We start from the raw sequence: 17048 nt of genomic DNA on the forward strand, positions 1-17048 counted from the left end.
GCAGGGAAGTCAAGTTTGGAAAAAGCCGATGGAACACTTGGATAGTAGCTTATAGTCGCATAAGCGCCTTCGGGAAATTTTTTATTCTACCGCCAGTGTGGATTTTGGTCGAATGGGAGCCCGGCCGCGCTAGAGCAGGTCTGGGTTGGGGCATCAACAGAATACAGAATGCGATTCCTGCCATCTTTTCCATTAACGATTCCATCCAAAACCTAAGCTATCACAGCTCGTCTCATTCGTGTACTGCTACCACACTATGAACTCGAGCTTCTTTTCTTGCTCAGTGCCAGGACGTGAGAGCGTCAGAGCAACTGGTGGATGCGACGTATGCAACAGGTATCTGTGTCTTATTCATATGTCCCCAGTTTATCACAAATGCAGCCAGGTATGTCGCTTAGTCTTCTGCCTCACCTCGTCCTGTATCTTATCTTGACCCTATACTGACTGAACAGGTCTTGGACGACGCGACTTACCTGCTGCAGACTGCTCTCAAGGGCCTACTGGTTGAGAGAGGGACGTCAGTATCCTCTTAGCCACAACAGCCGCCGTCGTCGTTGCAGACGAGCTGCCAACGCGGTACTAGTATTGGAGGCTTTTAAGTTACCAGTATTGAGATCAAGAAGAGGACCTTGTTTCCCCGCTCGATTCAATGCACATATAGCATAAACCGTGCAATTTCACTATCAGGCTACAGCATCGCAAAAAGACGGGGGCATATAGTAGCCATTTGTAACGAATGTTCTCTTGGTCCCTGCAGTCAGTTCCTGCCTTCCGACTCCGACGGGCTTTTCCTGGAGTCGATAAAAGGGACTATCGAGGTTTGGACTTTTGATCGCGTACAGTATACTTTCTTTTGTACTTACTACCCATACCCGACCAGTAAGGGGAAGGGGGTAAGTAGTACTCAATCCTTGTCGACGCTCGTCGTTCGTTTTCCGCACAAGGGGGGGTTTTTTTTTTTTTTTAAAAAAAAAGCCTGCAATCAAGAGCATTGCATGGTGGATGATATTGAAGTCGATCGATCGATCGATCGAAAGGAAGTAAAGATCAATTGAAGTTTTGGCGGCTTGGAACTATCGATTTGATTGATAGACTGTATACCCATACCTATATACAAAAACCCTCCCTTCGCTCTGTACGCATCTCCGTACTATCTATCCTTCGGGAAGTTCCTAGGGCGAGGATCGACCCGCATGACGTAAATCAATACCACTTACTACTACTACTACTACTACTTACTAGTAGTAGTTCCTTCCTTCCGACTTGAGAAGAATCTCCAGATAGATAGATCCTTCCCGCAAAAGGAAATTGCCGAGCTTGTGATTCAAACAATTACATACAGATCTTTCTTTTCTCTTTCTTTCCTCAGGAACGCATGTGATGCGAAATAGTTTGATAGTCGCCGATGATATCGAAGTAGCCTTGAAGGTTTCTCGAAATCTTCGCGTATCTTGAGAACAGTCGCTTAAATGATCATCTCAATAAAAGTAATGATAAGCTCGCAATTGTTACATAGACCCCCCCTCCCATTTTTTTCTTTTCTTTTTCTCGACTGCGATAGAGAGCAAATTTAAGATCCGTGTGGAGTACTTAGAACGCAATTATTATTCCATAGCAGACCGGCGCTATCTGTTTTCCTTATCCCTAGCCCTAGCACACCATCAGCCCTCAAGCCCCGTTTCCTCTGCAGACCTAAGGAACACTGAAGTCTGTCTACCTATCCCGCGAAATGCCATATCTACAAAAGCCCATTCATCCAGTCATGAATCGTTCTTTGTCCAGGAGTCCCTCCCCACCCATCATCCTTTATGTGCAGCGTGTACCACTACCAACCACCAAACACCGAGAACCCTATAACGCCTGTCCAGCGTGCCGTGACACTCACTTATACATGCGATTTTCCAACTGCTCCAAGCATACACGCAGATCCCTCCCAGGTATCTGGCTTAATACCTGCATGCAGGATCCGCAAGCACCGAGGTTGCACCACATGCACCTCCATCGGTCTCTCGTATCTTTCCCTTGGCAGATCATGCAGGCGACCGGGCATTTGCCGTTGGTTGTCCTACGCATGAGCCTGTGTGAATGATAGCAATCGAAATGCACCAGGTCCAGCGGCGGCCCGGGGAATATGAAGCTGGGTGACGCAGGGGACTGGATGGTAGGGAAGAATTGGGCGCGTCCGAGGGGGGAGGTCATGCTTTGGCGGGGAGAGGTGATGCTCAGGGGAGGAGAGGTTGGTGGCGGGTCGGGCGACAGAATCCGTCGAGTGGCTTGCGGTTTCTGCAACTTCGGGGAGCGAGCGGTGGGTTGGGAGTCGATGGTGAGAGCCTCGCTGATATCTGGAGAGTGGCCGTATGACGGGTTAAGGTTCTCTTTGCTCAGCAGCGCCATCGAGGCTATAGGTGCAATGTTTGGAGCGACGATGGTAGCTTCGCTACTGCTGTATTGACTTGAGTCCTGACTTTGAGACTCCGATATTGACGGTAGGACAGGCGGTCTGTCGCCAGGAGGGGTGAACGGCGAAACAGGCGATGGAGCACTCGGCGTTGACAGCCGCGGCTTGCCCTTCCTGGCGTAGTTTTGCATTGAAAGACGAGGACCAGCACCAGGACCGGCGGGATACTGTTGGGGAGGAGGTTTCCGATCCGGCCCTTGAAGCCCTCCATCCTTGGATCCGATATTTCCCTCCACGGAACCCTTCTTCCTCAGCCTGGAGACCTTGCTGCCCATCAAGTCTGGTTGGGGTGGCGCCGGACGGTTCGCGAGAAAGGGAGCCAGTTTCCGGTTTGTTGTTATACTTGGAGGAATTGGAATTTGGCTCTTGCCCGCTTGCTCTTGCCGTCTCGGTGGGCTGGCCGTCGTCGACCCGTTGGATTTGGTCAACTTCAAATCCTCAAATACGATAATGATACTTCCGTCACTCTTCCTTAAAGATCGTCGGCGCCAGAGTGCCTCTTTCTTCTGGGAATTCAAGCTCGAGATGGAATTCGATGCGGATCTTTTGGCGGGTCGAGATTCCTCATAGGCTTCCTGAATCAGGCCGTCTTTGTCCGCTGGCGGCAGAGAAGATGTTGGCCCGAGTCCGACTTCTGAGTCAATCCCGCTCAGCGAATCTTTGGTATTTGTGCTGATGTCCGAGACGCTCTCGGAAGACCCATCGGCGGAACCAGAGCAGACCGACGACACGCTGGCCAGCGAATCCGTCCTGACGGGCAACTTTACTTTGGCGCCTACAGGTTTTCGAGGAATGGCCATCGATTTCTTCGGAACTTCTTTGGGCAAAGCAGGAAGGATCGTCTTCATAGAATTTGGTGCTAATGCCGGAGCTGCCGAGGGCCTTGGAGTTGGGGATGCTGGGGATGCTGACGGTCGGGTAGGGAGAGGCTTCGAATATCGCGAACGACCTCTTCCTGGTGTAGGTGGGAACGGGAAGTACATGATTCCTTGAATTAATTATTATTAGAAATTCCAAGGGCCGGCAACAACAGACATAAAAGTCGTGGGTCCTGGGAGCTTTTACAGGACCTGTCTGGCCCCGGGTCCTGGTCCATACTCCACCAAACTGGGTTGCCGGCCATTCTGAACTGTTGATGTTTTGAGAGAATCGCGACTCTCAGGGGGGCCCGGCATGAAAAGGGACGCTGAAACACCACGGTGAACTGGACCCCATCCAAAGGGTCCATTCATCACATCACCATTCCAATCACGACGAAGAGGCTGGGGGCAGAAAATTATGCATATAAATTCAGGTTACTTTTGATTATTTGATCGGAGATACCATGCTACTCATCTCTAGCAAATGAAGAGGGATGGGGAGAATCCAGGAACCAGAGTGCAGGCCAGCGTAAACAAAATTGCAAAAGCGAGGCGTTTTCAAGGCGAATGAATCATGAGTTCAAAAATAGATGGGATCTGTGAATCAGCGATAAAGTATGTTATCGGCGCTGATTACGCCAAGTTTCTTTCACGGGTAGAGTGTTTATAACGGGACGCCTGTGGCAGGCTACGAACATCATGATGGTTTCTGATCAGATACCGACTTAAATGTAGGGGTACAATCCATATTTGGTTCCTTCTCATACTCGTCTCAAAGTCAAAGTATCACCATGATTGGCGGTACCCAGGTCCCGGGTTTCAACACCAAGCGACCGAGCTTCTTCATTATTGGCAAAAAGCCTTGAAAAAAGTGTGTCGGTTCGTCGCTCCGTTGTATCATCAACGTCATAGCGCCCTGATATATATAAATACATAGGTATATATATATATATCCTTAACCGAGGTCACATCATAGACTGTTGTTCGCAAGCAGTGTCAACGCTCCAGTACGAGTTCCTGCCACTCTGCCGCAGCACCATTTTCGGCGTCTGCTCCCTCGCCAGCTTCTTCACCCTGAACGCATACAGCAAAATTTCCTCATCATCCCCACAATCCATCGGCATGCCCACAGTCTCCGCCGGAAACCCTAGGCTGTGAATGACAGTCCTAACTTCCTCCCTCGTCGGCTTCGTGATCAGATTGGCCTCTCCAAACCAAGCCTGGGTTTCTCTTCCCGGACTTTTCGGACTCCCACAGGCTGAACTCATATCCATGTATGCGCTGTAATGGCCATATGGGCTCTTGAGGTCCTGGTAGGACTTCTCCCCCTCCCCTCGCTGGACACGATTATAGTCTCCTGGCCCCTTTGCGCCGTCTGGTACCCAGAACCGACGATCGATGCGTAACACGGCGTATAGAATTACTACGATGATTTCGGATGTGAAGCCTGTGATATAGAAAACTGATTCGCTTTCGATAGCTCCAGGATTGCTTGCTGGGTTCTTGAGAACGGCTGAAATTAATCTCACAATGGCGCCGGCGAACAGTAGAACAGTCGAGATAAGAAGAATCGCAATCTTGCTTCTGAATCTCCCATGCGCAAATCGTTCAATAGGGATGCTCCGTGGCACAAATAGCGCCGGAACGATAAATAGAATCGGAATGATCGATAAGACGAGGGAGTAGGAGAGACCGAAGAGGAGAAAACCGTGAACGACGATTTCGACCACGGCACTCTGGGAGTAAGATGAGACGACGGTAAAGGTGATGTTGTAGACGATAATAAAAGGGACGGATGAGATGATAAAGAGGAAGAATGTGTTTAGAAAGGGTTTCCAGCCAAAATCGGGGTGTAGCGCCCGGATAATGCGTTGAGTGAAGATAACATTAACCGCGAACAGAACAACTGCGCTGCAATTCATGTCAACAACGCGTGCTCGGTGGATGGTTTGTGGTAAGCACATACCCTGCGTTCTCAAAAATCATAGCAGTAAGAACAAGACTATTGTTGTCCGGCTTGAAAGTCCAGACTATCCGCAGCGTGCAAGTGATCGTCCGCACGAGACAGAAATCGAACATCAAGGCTGATAAATGGAATTTGTGCTGCCTCTTCCTATTTATCTCGTGTGTATAGAAGTGGAAGGCGCCACCGATTAGGAAGAGCATCAGAAAGACCACCGTGATTGGCACATCGAGTGTGGCATTCGGGATACCGCCCAGCACCGCTCCTTGTGCTTTGAAGGGGCCACTTGCCCGGCGTCCCAAGGCGGCTCGTATGTCGATCGACATTCTGAGCTTTTGAGATTTTGAGTAGCGAATGAAGTTGGATGGAACGCAGAGAAATTGGGGCATAGCCGTTATAAGTATAAGTAAGGCTTTTTGCTGCCCATCTTGCACCCGATCTAGCCGATTGCGACCCCGAGGTCATGGTCTTTTCCCGACCATAATTCAATGCAATGAAATGCAGAGGAGCGGGATCAAGCAACAACTGTGCCACCTTCTGTGGAGGAAGAGGCTTGCAGCTGAGAAGTAAGTGCTCAGAATATAGTGCACTTGTGGCATGCTTCTGGTGTACCGGTATGTTCTGCATTGGTGGAGGTCCTGCGGCGGAATGTTGAGGCGGCCATCGAGATAGGTCGGGTTTCAGGATCACGTGTACCGACCGGACTACCACATTTTGTCCGGACGACGATGACAGTTGCTTGTCGTTCTATAGGAAGATTGAAGCTATTTCTGGTATATTGTTAGCTGTTGGCTTTGGCTCTTGGTCTTTTGGCAATACCGATGCGAGGAGAGGGCGAGGAGCGAGCTGCGAGCTGCGAGGTGTCGAGGAGAGAAATGTGAGAAGGTCTACCCTACCAACCGTATGTCTGAATGCTCTGAAAGCCTTGCCGGGTGAGGATCTGGACCACTTACTGAATCACCAGGACATCAGACTTACCGAATTGCCACATCGTACTACGGGCTTAGGCGACCGCACTTCAAAGCGACATCCTTCTGAGCTCAGGCGGTCACTGACCGGAAGGAGTCCGTATGTTTCTGGCTAGAGTTAAGCTTTTTTTTCCGGAACAAATTGAGCCATCCGTGCCCACAGCTCCCCATACAGCTGGCAAGATGGATATCGCACGGCTATGGGTGCGGAAATGGCATGGCTTGGACCTCTGTACCAAGCTTGGATGCTTAGGGGCTGGCCAACGGTGCCTCGTAGTACGAGTCCCGGGGTAGCGGGAACAAGACGGGAAGAAAAGACGGTTGGTGTCAAGTAGAGGCATATCCACCTGGGAGCTTCTAGTGAATAAATGATTTATTTGGATTGTTGCGAAGTCCCGCTTATATCTACTGAAAAGACGAGTTCATTGAATATTCTGTTGGCCGGTAAGTTGTACAGTGATTTGATGCTAAAGAATGAGTGATCATGCCTTAGAAGATCAAGTTCCAACGATCAGCATAAGTCCCTTGTCACCCTGCAACAAAACAAAAGCAGCATGCGTTGAACCTTGACAAGTATTGATTGATATTGATGTTATTTATACGAGTACTTTTGGCGACGAGACGTGAGCGCCGCTCGCTTTGCCAAGACCATTTGAACGGAACGGGTTAAAACCGCGATTTGTATGGTTACTCACCTTCGACATCAACCAAACCTTCGCCCTTACTATGTCCGCCATTCCCTCCAGAACGAAATCGCTACGCCACGCTGGGGCTGGAATATCCCAGGGAGACCGCTCGAATGTAGCTTTAGACCCAGAAGGGGCAGTGCGTGGCAGTCAATCCCCGAGTCGATTGCCCGTAAAACCGCCAGCGACTCGCACAACTAGGAGTACATCAACATCAGCAGCAGGGCGCCCTCCCAGCGCAACGGGTAGCATTTCTAGCTATGCTTCCACCATGCGGCCACCTCCGGGCCCCCCTCGAGCCGGCACAAGCAAGCCTGCAACTACTGGCGGATTACAGAGGTCGACTTCGAATCGTCGCTCAAACCCCCCACCAGTAACAGCAGAATCAGAGCCGGCGAAGAAAGACCGGTCACGGCCTCCGATAGTCTCTCGTCGTCTCCACAATTATTCGACCAGTTCATTCCCTACCTCGACGACAAATCCACCAAGCCATACCCGAACGCGATCCTCGTCTACCCTCTCGAGTCTCTCCACCGCCCCCCCGCCATCAAAACGAAACTCAGTCGAGATACCTAGGCTCCAGCCCTCGTCAAAACGGAGCTCAGTCGAGATACCCAGACTGCTGCCCTCGTCAAAACGGAGCTCGGTCGAGGTACCCAGACTACCGCCTCTAAATTCCGATGCCCAGCTGAAGAAACAGACCTTTTCAACTTACCAGCAACATTTCTCTCCTGCCAAAAATCTTGGCCCCAAACCCTTGACAGCGGCTTACCTTGCTCCTCCCTCACCCAGCAAGCTTCCTTCGAACATTGCGATATCGGCAGAAACTGCCAGATTACAGAATGAGTTGTTACAACTGCATTTGCTACACAGACATGCTGGACAGGTAGAGAAGGAATGGAAGACCAGCGCGAAGCTAAAGCTAGAAGCCCGTTTCCACTCCATCGTTGATATGAACGAGAAACTACTGCAGGTGGAAATCGAAGAGACTGGAAAGATCAATGCTTTGGCCATAAAGTCGTGGCAGGATTTGGGAGCACCTGGATGGGGGTTAGAAGGGAAGATTCAGGCTCTGGATGAAGTAGTTACAGGGGTTTGGAATCTAGGCGAGTCTGGTGGGAAGTATTCACGGATTGTGAGGAAATTTGAGAAGTGGCTCAGGAGGTGTCAAGATATTATGGAGGCTCGGGCACATGGCGAGGGTCTCGACGGGGCCGAGGTTGTGTTCTTGGATGAGCTCGATAAGGCGTGGAAGGACGATTGCTTAGCCATTGGAAGAAAACTGGAAGCATGGAAGAATCGCTTGAGAGAGTTGGGGACGCCCGACCGTGGTTCAAGCTTGAGTGTGGTAGTGGCTGGGTGCCGAAGTCTTGTGGGAGGCATGCTGGCTGAGTTAAGCACTATGGCACAGATTGAACGGGACGCTATGAGGATGGAGGTGGAATGGATAACGAGTATTAATAACGAAATGATGGACGATAAGGATGATACCCCTGTGGCAGGGGCAATATGGAGGTCTCGATAGAGTCAATGAAATCCGGATGCCTATGGACGTTTTCTGAGATATTGGCCAACTCAATTACCTCTGGTAAGTTACTGACCCCGGAAAAGTTGCGAGGAACTCAGAAAGCCCTCTTTTCTCGAAATTATTTACTTGGATACAATCATTACGGTACCTGGAAGCGTCTCGGAGTGTTGAAGCCATGGAAAAGTCTTGGCAATAGCCCTTGAGACCACACCTCCGAGACCCCACTTCTGGTGCTGGAATTCAAGAACTTGGATTGCAAGCCAAGTACCAGAATTTCCAAACCAACCATATCACAAAGGCAGGATGGCAGCCTCTCCAAAGTATCTCTCCGGAGATTCAGCTGCGATCCGCGAGTTTATCGATGAGTTCGACGTGCGTTGGTCAATCCGGAACGAAGCATCTTCCGTATAGGCCAACTCTTACTGACTTGAAATCCAGATCTTTCTACTTGATTGTGATGGTAGAATCCATTGAATTCCCAGCCCGAGCGAAACTTGCTAAGAGATCTGTCTACCAGGAGTACTCTGGTCTGGAGACCACCTGTTCCCCGGGACTGTCGAGACGCTGGAGTTCTTGAGATCTCAAGGTTAGACCTAGAAATACCCCGCCATGCTTGACAAACGTTGACCCCTCCAAGGCAAGAAAATCGTCTTCGTCACCAACAACTCGACGAAATCCCGAGCGGACTACCAGAAGAAGCTCACATCTATGGGCATACCCAGCGACGTCGAGGAAATCTTCGCATCGGCCTACTCCTCCGCCATCTACATCTCCCGCATCCTCAAGCTCCCAGGACCAAAGAACAAAGTCTTCGTAATGGGCGAGAGCGGCATCGAGACGGAATTGAAGAGCGAGGGTATTGAGTTTATTGGAGGAACAGACCCTGCCTATCGACGAGACATCACACCAGAGGACTACACTGGGATTGCAGATGGATCTTTGCTGGACGATAATGTGGGCGTCGTGCTAGCTGGTCTGGATTTTCACGTCAACTACCTGAAGCTCTCGCATGCCTATCACTATATCAAACGCGGAGCGGTGTTCCTGGCTACCAACCTCGACAGCACGCTACCCAACAGCCACAGTTTCTTTCCTGGTGCGGGCTCGATAGTCATCCCGCTCATAAATATGTCTAAACAACAGCCCACGGCATTGGGCAAGCCGAGTCAGGCAATGATGGATTCAATAGAGGGGAAGTTCCAGTTTGACCGTAAGAAGGCGTGTATGGTTGGAGACAGGCTTGACACTGATATCAAGTTCGGTATTGAGGGCAAGCTTGGAGGAACGCTGGCTGTCCTGACGGGAGTCAGCAAGAAGGAACAATGGGAAGCTGAAGATGCTGCGGCCGTTCCAGCTTATTATGTTGAGAAACTGAGCGATCTGAAGGGTTGAGAAATTGTATGCTCTGGACTGCACAGGGTGTTCTCATTCTTGTCGCTCTGGGAACCTGGCGCAGCATAGACGACAGAAAAATAGATGCGATGATGTTGTTATTGCTGGGATTTCATTTTGGAGGTGGCACTAAGAGTTTGGGGGGGTGGGGGGTTGGGGAGAGGGGGGGGGGGGGGCAAGCATGCTTTACTCCGTACTGCGTACTGCGATCGGTAGAGAAGGCTTGGAAATCCTCAAGATCGCGGCTTACGGGCACTTGCTTACGCAGATATCGTGAAGACTTACTTATGAGAGTCTACGCACAGGATTTTGGCGGACGACCTGGGATAAGAGCTTCATCCTCCATGCAGTCAGAAGTATAATTGTCTCGGCTATGGAAAATGGAAAATACGGATACTTTATTGTGGTTCGTGCCAAATCGGCCCCCTGTGTCTCTATCAGTAATACATAAGTTGTAGTAGTAAATACGTAGTTCGTACCTAGTATGTTCATTAGCCCGAGGCCCTGAAAAAAGATCGTCGTTGCCAATAACATTCGCACAGATGGTCACCCATATACTGGGAAAAGGAACACTCGGAACATCGGCTTGATTGGGCAGGAGGAAAAGCTCCGCCAATCTCAGGGTCTTCTCTTGGTAGTGGGGTACCGGTAGGTTGCGGGGCGAAGGGTCCACCGAGCCACCGAGCCACCGAGCCACCGAGCCACCGGCAGTGACTCCAATTCCCACTACCATCCCGTATTTAAATCTCCAATATTTCTTCTCGGGTGCCCGTCCCATCTCCATCCCTATCCCCATTCCCATTCCCCTTTCCATACTCAATCCCATTCCCGTCCCCATTCCCCAGTCTTCCCTCTTATTATTATGACATATCCGTCTCTGAAATGCAATGGACAGCGACGGGGCGTTTGAGGAAGAAACCTGCTACCTCATGTCGAAACGAGAACAAATCACCGATGCCCTCATCGAGCGGCCCTACGACTTGATCGCATACCTCGAGAGGGCCGAAGTACATAGTGAGCTGGGATACCCCGATCTGGCGGCGGGGGATAGTTACAGGGCGCTGCTCCTTTGCGACGAAGTTGCCAATGAAGGCTTCGAGTACCACGAGCAGGCTTTGGCGACTCTACGGGCTCGGGGGGCAAAAGGAACACCCATAGTTCTGCGGAGTTCGAGTATTAGGCATTTCGATCTTACCAGCGAAGTGGAGGCCATGAAGGTGGAGGGTCAGGTGGACAAGAAGGCTCTGGATCTGGTAGGCATCGCAACTATACAATGTTACCGCTCCCTCGCCATCAGCCTGCTCCTCTGCGGCTGTCTGAAAAGTGCATACGACTTCTGCACGAGAGGATTGGCTGCGGCGCCGGGGGACGAAGAGCTTTCGCAGGCCAAGGAATATATTGAGCATATGGCGAAGAGGAGGTTAAAGGTCAAGGAATTGGATGTTGCCAATCTGCCTGACCAAGGGCTAGTACGGCGAGAGATCTATCCATGGAATGATCACGAACCGAACCGCTACTCGCAAGAGACCTTGGAATTTCTTAACAAGCAGCTGGCCGAGATATCATCAACTGTCGAAGCTAGGATAACCGAGTTGCCTACTCTCCTGGAATTCTCTGGCAACAATATGGATGACTCTGGATCCTTGCGAACGAATAAGCAGTTAGGGCTATTTGCGAAATCAGACATACAACCTGGTGAGACAGTACTGGACGAATTCTCCCTCCTGGCTGCGAACAATCGTCTCAAGGATAACTTGTGCGATGCTTGCAGCTCGGAACTTCCTCCTCTGACTGCAAACAGCACCGTAGTAGGTTGCCCGGACTGTGAGGACATCATGTTCTGCAATGACTACTGCTTAAGTAGGGCACAAGAGGAATATCATCCAGCCGTGTGCGATAAGGATATCGATACGATAGCCAAGGACCCCGACCCAAAAGAGAAGCCACATGCCCTCTACCTACTGCTCCTCTCACGCTCGCTAGCTATGGCGGCGACCCAAGGGACTCACCCCCTGGAATTGAAAGAAGTTAAGCACATCTGGGGTGACTTCTTACCCAGTTCCGCAAACGCCGTTTCATTGTCGGTTAATGCTCCACCTCCTCCTGTCTGGACCCTTCCCTTCTCCTTCCAATACAACATCTCCGGACCCCTCCACGTCCTAGAGAAAATGGGTATTGATATTTTCGCCGAACTTCCCATGTACGACCTCTGGATTCTCAATACGCTTTACAGCAAATTTCGCGGCACTGCCTCTGCTCGTGTCAATAAACGGAATGGGCATCCCGAGGTCGCTGCTGTTCATCCGCTCTGGTGTCTAGCCAACCATGACTGCAATCCGAATGTGCAGTGGGAGTGGGAAGGGCGCATGAAGCTCTGGTGCAGAGACAAAAGGATCGGAGGGTTGCCGGGAGGAATTAAAGCGGGAGAGGAAATACTGAATCACTATTGTGACATCGATCTAAAAGTCAAGGATAGGAGAGAATGGGCACAGGGAAGTCTGGGAGGCTATTGTATGTGCGAGAGGTGCCGGGTAGAGGCTGCTGAAGAGGCAGGGCCGAAGACGCAAGTCACGAATGGGGTTACAGGGGAGCATTTGAAAGGTCGGGTCGCTGCTTGATTTGGCATTCCTTGCATATGATATAAATAGATGATTATTACCAGTCGCCACTCCTCAATTAGGTGCATATTGCTTATCCTCAAATGAACGAAGAAAGAAGAGAAAGAGAAGTAAGAAAGTTACAAATTATGATGTGGATCTGATTTCTGCACCCAGGTAGTCAGAATGATCGTTCTTCTAGTGGTAATTTGGTCATTGGAAGTGCTACCTACTTGGATTATTTCAGACCTCAAGCGGAGCTTGAACCGGATATTAGGTAACGATCTACGGAATCGATACGCAGGACGAGCTGAAGGAAGTCGTGATGAGGACGTTGCCTGTGGTGGATCTTCAGACCCTCGTGTTACCTAGCCAACAATCTACGCGGCTCATATAAACTGCTTGACCAAGCTGACGCGCCTGGCTTGAACATCAACTTCGAACATTAAATTCGACACTTCCCCACGATTGTGTCCTATTATCTACCGATTGTACAACTGTTATCGTCTGCATCACCCTCCCCATCTTCGTACCCGCTAGATCTCGAATCCCCTTTCCAAATGGCAGCTGCACCACCACACCCCCTCGACTGGGACACTTTGCGGAATTCCTTAAATCGTCTGCATCAATGTACGACTGCAATCGCAAACGTGCTCTAAGCCTCCGCTATTATCCCCGAATGTCTGGCCTTTATGTCGACTCAATTAAGTCTTTTGAAACATCAGCCTACAAATCAAGCCTTGCATGAGCAGATGGTGGTCATGATATAGCAGAACAAGACCTTTCAAAGAGTTTAGATAACTTGCAGCAAAGTTTACATAACTAAGAGCAAAGTCTGAATGACTTAGAGCAAAGTGCTACTCGTCGATTCGATATAATGTACGTCTATCTCTCCCTTCTATTCCTTACGCCTTATCACTTCGAATCGTACTACAAACTCTCTACTAATATGAACCACGCAGGTCTGTTAACACCAACGCTTCTTTCTGCCACGCAAAATTGAAGAACGATACAGACCAGCTCCGCGAATTTGTACATAAAACAACTGGCCTCCCTATCCCGATCTTCCCTAATACACCGGCAGCCTTAAATGGCTTGACATGTTAAGTCAAAATCGAGACGGCCTTTACAGTACTATGCAATGCGTTCTATTACTGATCGATTGATTTCTAACAGGGCCGGCTCGGAGCAAGTCTCGGCTTCTCAATTCCCGTTAGCAACGCACAAGTTACGGAAAAAAACATACTTCTGATTTGAGGGCGAAAATAGGGTTGAAGCCGGATCGTTTGACGCCCGCGTAAATCGACTTCGGCACGTGGTGGATTACTTCGAGAAAGATAGATGGTCGTTCGGTTAAGCTTGGGTTCGGGTCTAGGCTTGGGAGAATATGTAGTGCTCATTGGGAATGGACTATCCAAGGAGGCAACACTTAGAGTTGTGCGAACGAATGAATATGTTTAGAATGAAAGGAATCCTGTCAATGGAATTTTTGACAACTTGCCAAAGGAAAGCTACGACCTGACCGCGATCCCAATGCTTTAAAAAGGTGGTATATTGACATGATGAATAGCCGCATCGTGATTGGTGTCCGAGTAAAAGTTGACAAAGGGCTGGGTAACTTTTGAAAGTGTTCGGAGATTGGCTTGGATACAGAGAGGAATAGTCGGAGGAGAAGAATAGCATATCTGACTGTTCCATTCGAATTATTCGATTGCCGTTTCATCTCCTGTGAATGCTCTCCATTCACGTTCCTAGTGTTTTATGGCGGCCACTCAGCACTTTGCTTTACCAAACCTACCGCAGCGAGGGTAAGAGACTGACTTGTGGGAAGCTACTTGACATCCATCGGAGGTTTCAGAGGTAGGGATCTCTTATGAAGGATGGAATGGTTACTTAGGTAGGAGGTAAGTACCGTACTGACTATTGTCGGTAAGTAGCAACTTTCCCTACCCCTGAAAGTCAACAACGCTAGTACCTGATCGTCGTGGTGGGGGGGGGAGATACGCGAGCATGCCAATCTCACGCTAGGACATTTGACCCGTATATTCGATCCTCTGCGTCATGATCGAACCTCCACATCTTTGCACGATTCTAGACTCGTCACGAAAGGGAGGAAGAGAAGGCAACAATTTATCTAAAGAAATAATATTGCCGAAACTAACTAACTACATGTCTCGGTAGTCGCAATCGCAATGGCCAAACCCAGAGTGATCTACTGGTTCCGGACGGATCTGCGACTGCACGATTCTCCAGCCCTGAGAGCCGCTTTGGACCTCAATGCTGAGGCCTTCTGGCCGATATGGACCTGGGATCCTCACTATGTCTACCGAGCCCGGGTCGGGACGAACAGATGGCAATTCCTGTAAGTCAACCAAAAAAACAGCAAACAACTCCTAGGATGGCCGCCAGCTGTGTCTGCTGCTCCGCGAGTCTCCTAACAAAAATTCGTCAGGATCGACTGCCAAGACGACGTCTCCAAATCCATCACCAAGCTCAACGAGAAATCAAAATTGTTTCTGATGAGGGAAGCGCCGCAGACGCTGTTCCCGAAGCTCTTCAAAGCGTGGAAGATCACGCATCTGGTCTTTGAGAAGGACACGGATGCCTATGCCCGAGATCGAGATGCGGAGATCATGAGAGCTGCCAAGGAGGCGGGCGTAGAAGTCATTGTGCGTTCTGGCCGCACGTTATGGGATAGCGATGAGTTGGTGAAGAAGAACCGCGGGAAGCCGACTATGAGTATCAGCCAGGTCCAAGCTGCCGGCCCGAAAGTCGGGCCTATACCGCGCCCGATACCTGCGCCGGAATCGATCCCGGATCCAGGCGAGACGAGTCTGGATTTCGAGCAGCATCATCCGGAACGGGATCCGGATTTTAACAGGAGGACGAGAGAGAAGAGTGATAAATCCTATGAAAGCATTGCAGGACCTAATGGGGATTTCGCGCCTCCGACATTGGAAGAGCTTGGTTTTCCTGCAGCAACGACACCTCACCGTGGCGGCGAAACCGTCGCCCTCAAGGCCCTGGACAAGCTTATAGCGAATGAGAAATACACTGCCACATTCGAGAAACCCAACACCGCCCCGACGGCCTTTGAACCACAATCCACCACCCTCCTCTCCCCACACCTGCACTTCGGCAGCCTCGGTATCAGGGAGTTCTACTGGCGTGTCCAAGACGTCGTCGACTCGTTTTCTGGCAAGGCCTCCGGTCCTCCAGTATCCCTGACCGGCCAGCTCCTCTTCCGCGACATGTATTTCGGCGCGCAGGCTTCACTGGGTTACGCCTTTGGGCAGACGATGTACAACTCGCACTGCCGCTTCATTCCCTGGCACCTCCCTTCCAAGGTAAACCATGACACCAAACTCGTAATGGGGGAGTACCACATCGATTCTCCCCAGGCCGAGGAGTGGTTCCAGAGGTGGAAGAACGGGGTGACTGGGTTCCCGTGGATCGACGCCCTGATGCGGCAACTGAAGCAGGAGGGCTGGATCCACCACCTAGGCCGGCACGCCGTCGCATGTTTCCTCACCCGCGGCGGGTGCTACATCTCCTGGGAGAGGGGCGCCGAAGTCTTTGAGGAGCTGCTGCTCGATCACGAGACGGCGTGCAATGCTGGGAACTGGCAATGGCTGTCCTGCACGGCGTTCTTTGCGCAGTTCTACAGGTGCTACTCGCCGGTGGCTTTTCCGCAGAAATGGGACAAGGAGGGGAAGTTTGTGAGGAAATATGTGCCGGAGCTGGCCAAGCTGGATAAGAAATTTATATACGAGCCTTGGAGAGCGCCCTTGTCGGAGCAGAAGAAAGCAGGCGTTAGCGTGAAGGGCGATGGGCAAGGGAAGGAGAAAGGCGTGTACCCAAAGCCGATGTTTGAATTCGCGGAGAGGCGGACGGTGTGTATGGAGGGGATGAAGGAGGCGTATAAGGTAGGTTTGTACGGGGATCATGAGAAGGTTGTTGATGGGACGTGGAGGGAGCTGTTTGGAGATGTGGGGGAAGGTCCGACGGAGGGGAAGAGCTTTGAGGATGCGATGGGAGAGGGGAAAGGGAGTGAGGATAAGATTCGGGATGGGGGGAGTGTGGATGGGGACGACGATGCTGTGGCCGAGGACGAGAACGGTGCTGCTGAGATGGGAGGCGAAAGCAGGGGAGGTGATCGGACGAAGAAGATCACTAAGCGAAAGGGGCAGGGAACTTTAGACGGGCTCGTGAAGCGAACGAGGCGCAAATCGTAACGGCTGTCAAGAGCAAGCGCGGCGCTCTGTAGGGACAAGATGGACCTTGCTATCGGGTGTAGCCGTTAGACGCAGTGTCCAAATCGGTAAGTCATGTCACATATTTCTATCCCATCGAAGCTTATCGTTTCTCCAGCGCTGTTCGTCACTCACTTGTAACAGGGAAATTCGACATTAACACAAGCAGGCAAGTCCGGACTCGAAGCAATATATATATATATATATATGCCCAAACCGACCCTATAAAAGTGCAGGAAAGAACTCGAATAGTACATAGGATTATCAAACATGTATCTCGGGAAGCAGGAAAAAGAGGCATGAAATCGAGCCAAAAGAAATCGCCCATTTTACACCTCTCTAT

At 50.6% G+C, this 17048-nt stretch overlaps 7 protein-coding genes across 7 annotated transcripts; 5 read left to right on the plus strand and 2 right to left on the minus strand.

The window, feature by feature from the left end:
- Nucleotides 1-1881: 1881 nt before the first annotated feature.
- On the minus strand, nucleotides 1882-3441 carry L3040_007183 (uncharacterized protein; the record flags this gene model as incomplete). The annotated part of the gene is made up of 1 exon (XM_007289965.1): nucleotides 1882-3441. One exon carries the CDS (start codon nucleotides 3439-3441, stop codon nucleotides 1882-1884), a length of 1560 nt encoding a protein of 519 aa, XP_007290027.1.
- An 842-nt stretch (nucleotides 3442-4283) lies between these two features.
- On the minus strand, nucleotides 4284-5607 carry L3040_007184 (uncharacterized protein; the record flags this gene model as incomplete). The annotated part of the gene is made up of 2 exons (XM_007289966.1): nucleotides 4284-5229; nucleotides 5285-5607. 2 exons carry the CDS (start codon nucleotides 5605-5607, stop codon nucleotides 4284-4286), a joined length of 1269 nt encoding a protein of 422 aa, XP_007290028.1.
- Nucleotides 5608-5878: 271 nt separating this feature from the next.
- L3040_007185 (uncharacterized protein) lies at nucleotides 5879-6319 on the plus strand (the record flags this gene model as incomplete). The annotated part of the gene is made up of 3 exons (XM_066156184.1): nucleotides 5879-5895; nucleotides 6035-6182; nucleotides 6254-6319. The coding sequence occupies 3 exons, from the start codon at nucleotides 5879-5881 to the stop codon at nucleotides 6317-6319; spliced, it is 231 nt and encodes a 76-aa protein (XP_066010990.1).
- Nucleotides 6320-6975: 656 nt separating this feature from the next.
- On the plus strand, nucleotides 6976-8460 carry L3040_007186 (uncharacterized protein; the record flags this gene model as incomplete). Its single annotated transcript, XM_007289968.1, has 1 exon — nucleotides 6976-8460. One exon carries the CDS (start codon nucleotides 6976-6978, stop codon nucleotides 8458-8460), a length of 1485 nt encoding a protein of 494 aa, XP_007290030.1.
- Nucleotides 8461-8766: 306 nt separating this feature from the next.
- On the plus strand, nucleotides 8767-9855 carry L3040_007187 (uncharacterized protein; the record flags this gene model as incomplete). The annotated part of the gene is made up of 4 exons (XM_007289969.1): nucleotides 8767-8835; nucleotides 8902-8923; nucleotides 8981-9049; nucleotides 9101-9855. The coding sequence occupies 4 exons, from the start codon at nucleotides 8767-8769 to the stop codon at nucleotides 9853-9855; spliced, it is 915 nt and encodes a 304-aa protein (XP_007290031.1).
- An 887-nt stretch (nucleotides 9856-10742) lies between these two features.
- Nucleotides 10743-12473, plus strand: L3040_007188 (uncharacterized protein; the record flags this gene model as incomplete). Its single annotated transcript, XM_007289970.1, has 1 exon — nucleotides 10743-12473. One exon carries the CDS (start codon nucleotides 10743-10745, stop codon nucleotides 12471-12473), a length of 1731 nt encoding a protein of 576 aa, XP_007290032.1.
- Nucleotides 12474-14644: 2171 nt separating this feature from the next.
- L3040_007189 (uncharacterized protein) lies at nucleotides 14645-16865 on the plus strand (the record flags this gene model as incomplete). The annotated part of the gene is made up of 4 exons (XM_007289971.2): nucleotides 14645-14814; nucleotides 14905-16660; nucleotides 16757-16773; nucleotides 16850-16865. The coding sequence occupies 4 exons, from the start codon at nucleotides 14645-14647 to the stop codon at nucleotides 16863-16865; spliced, it is 1959 nt and encodes a 652-aa protein (XP_007290033.2).
- Nucleotides 16866-17048: the final 183 nt, after the last annotated feature.

This window comes from Drepanopeziza brunnea (assembly GCF_022702325.1).
Source record: "Drepanopeziza brunnea f. sp. 'multigermtubi' strain 214-2 chromosome Unknown ctg12, whole genome shotgun sequence".
Taxonomy (NCBI): Eukaryota; Fungi; Ascomycota; class Leotiomycetes; order Helotiales; family Drepanopezizaceae; genus Drepanopeziza; species Drepanopeziza brunnea.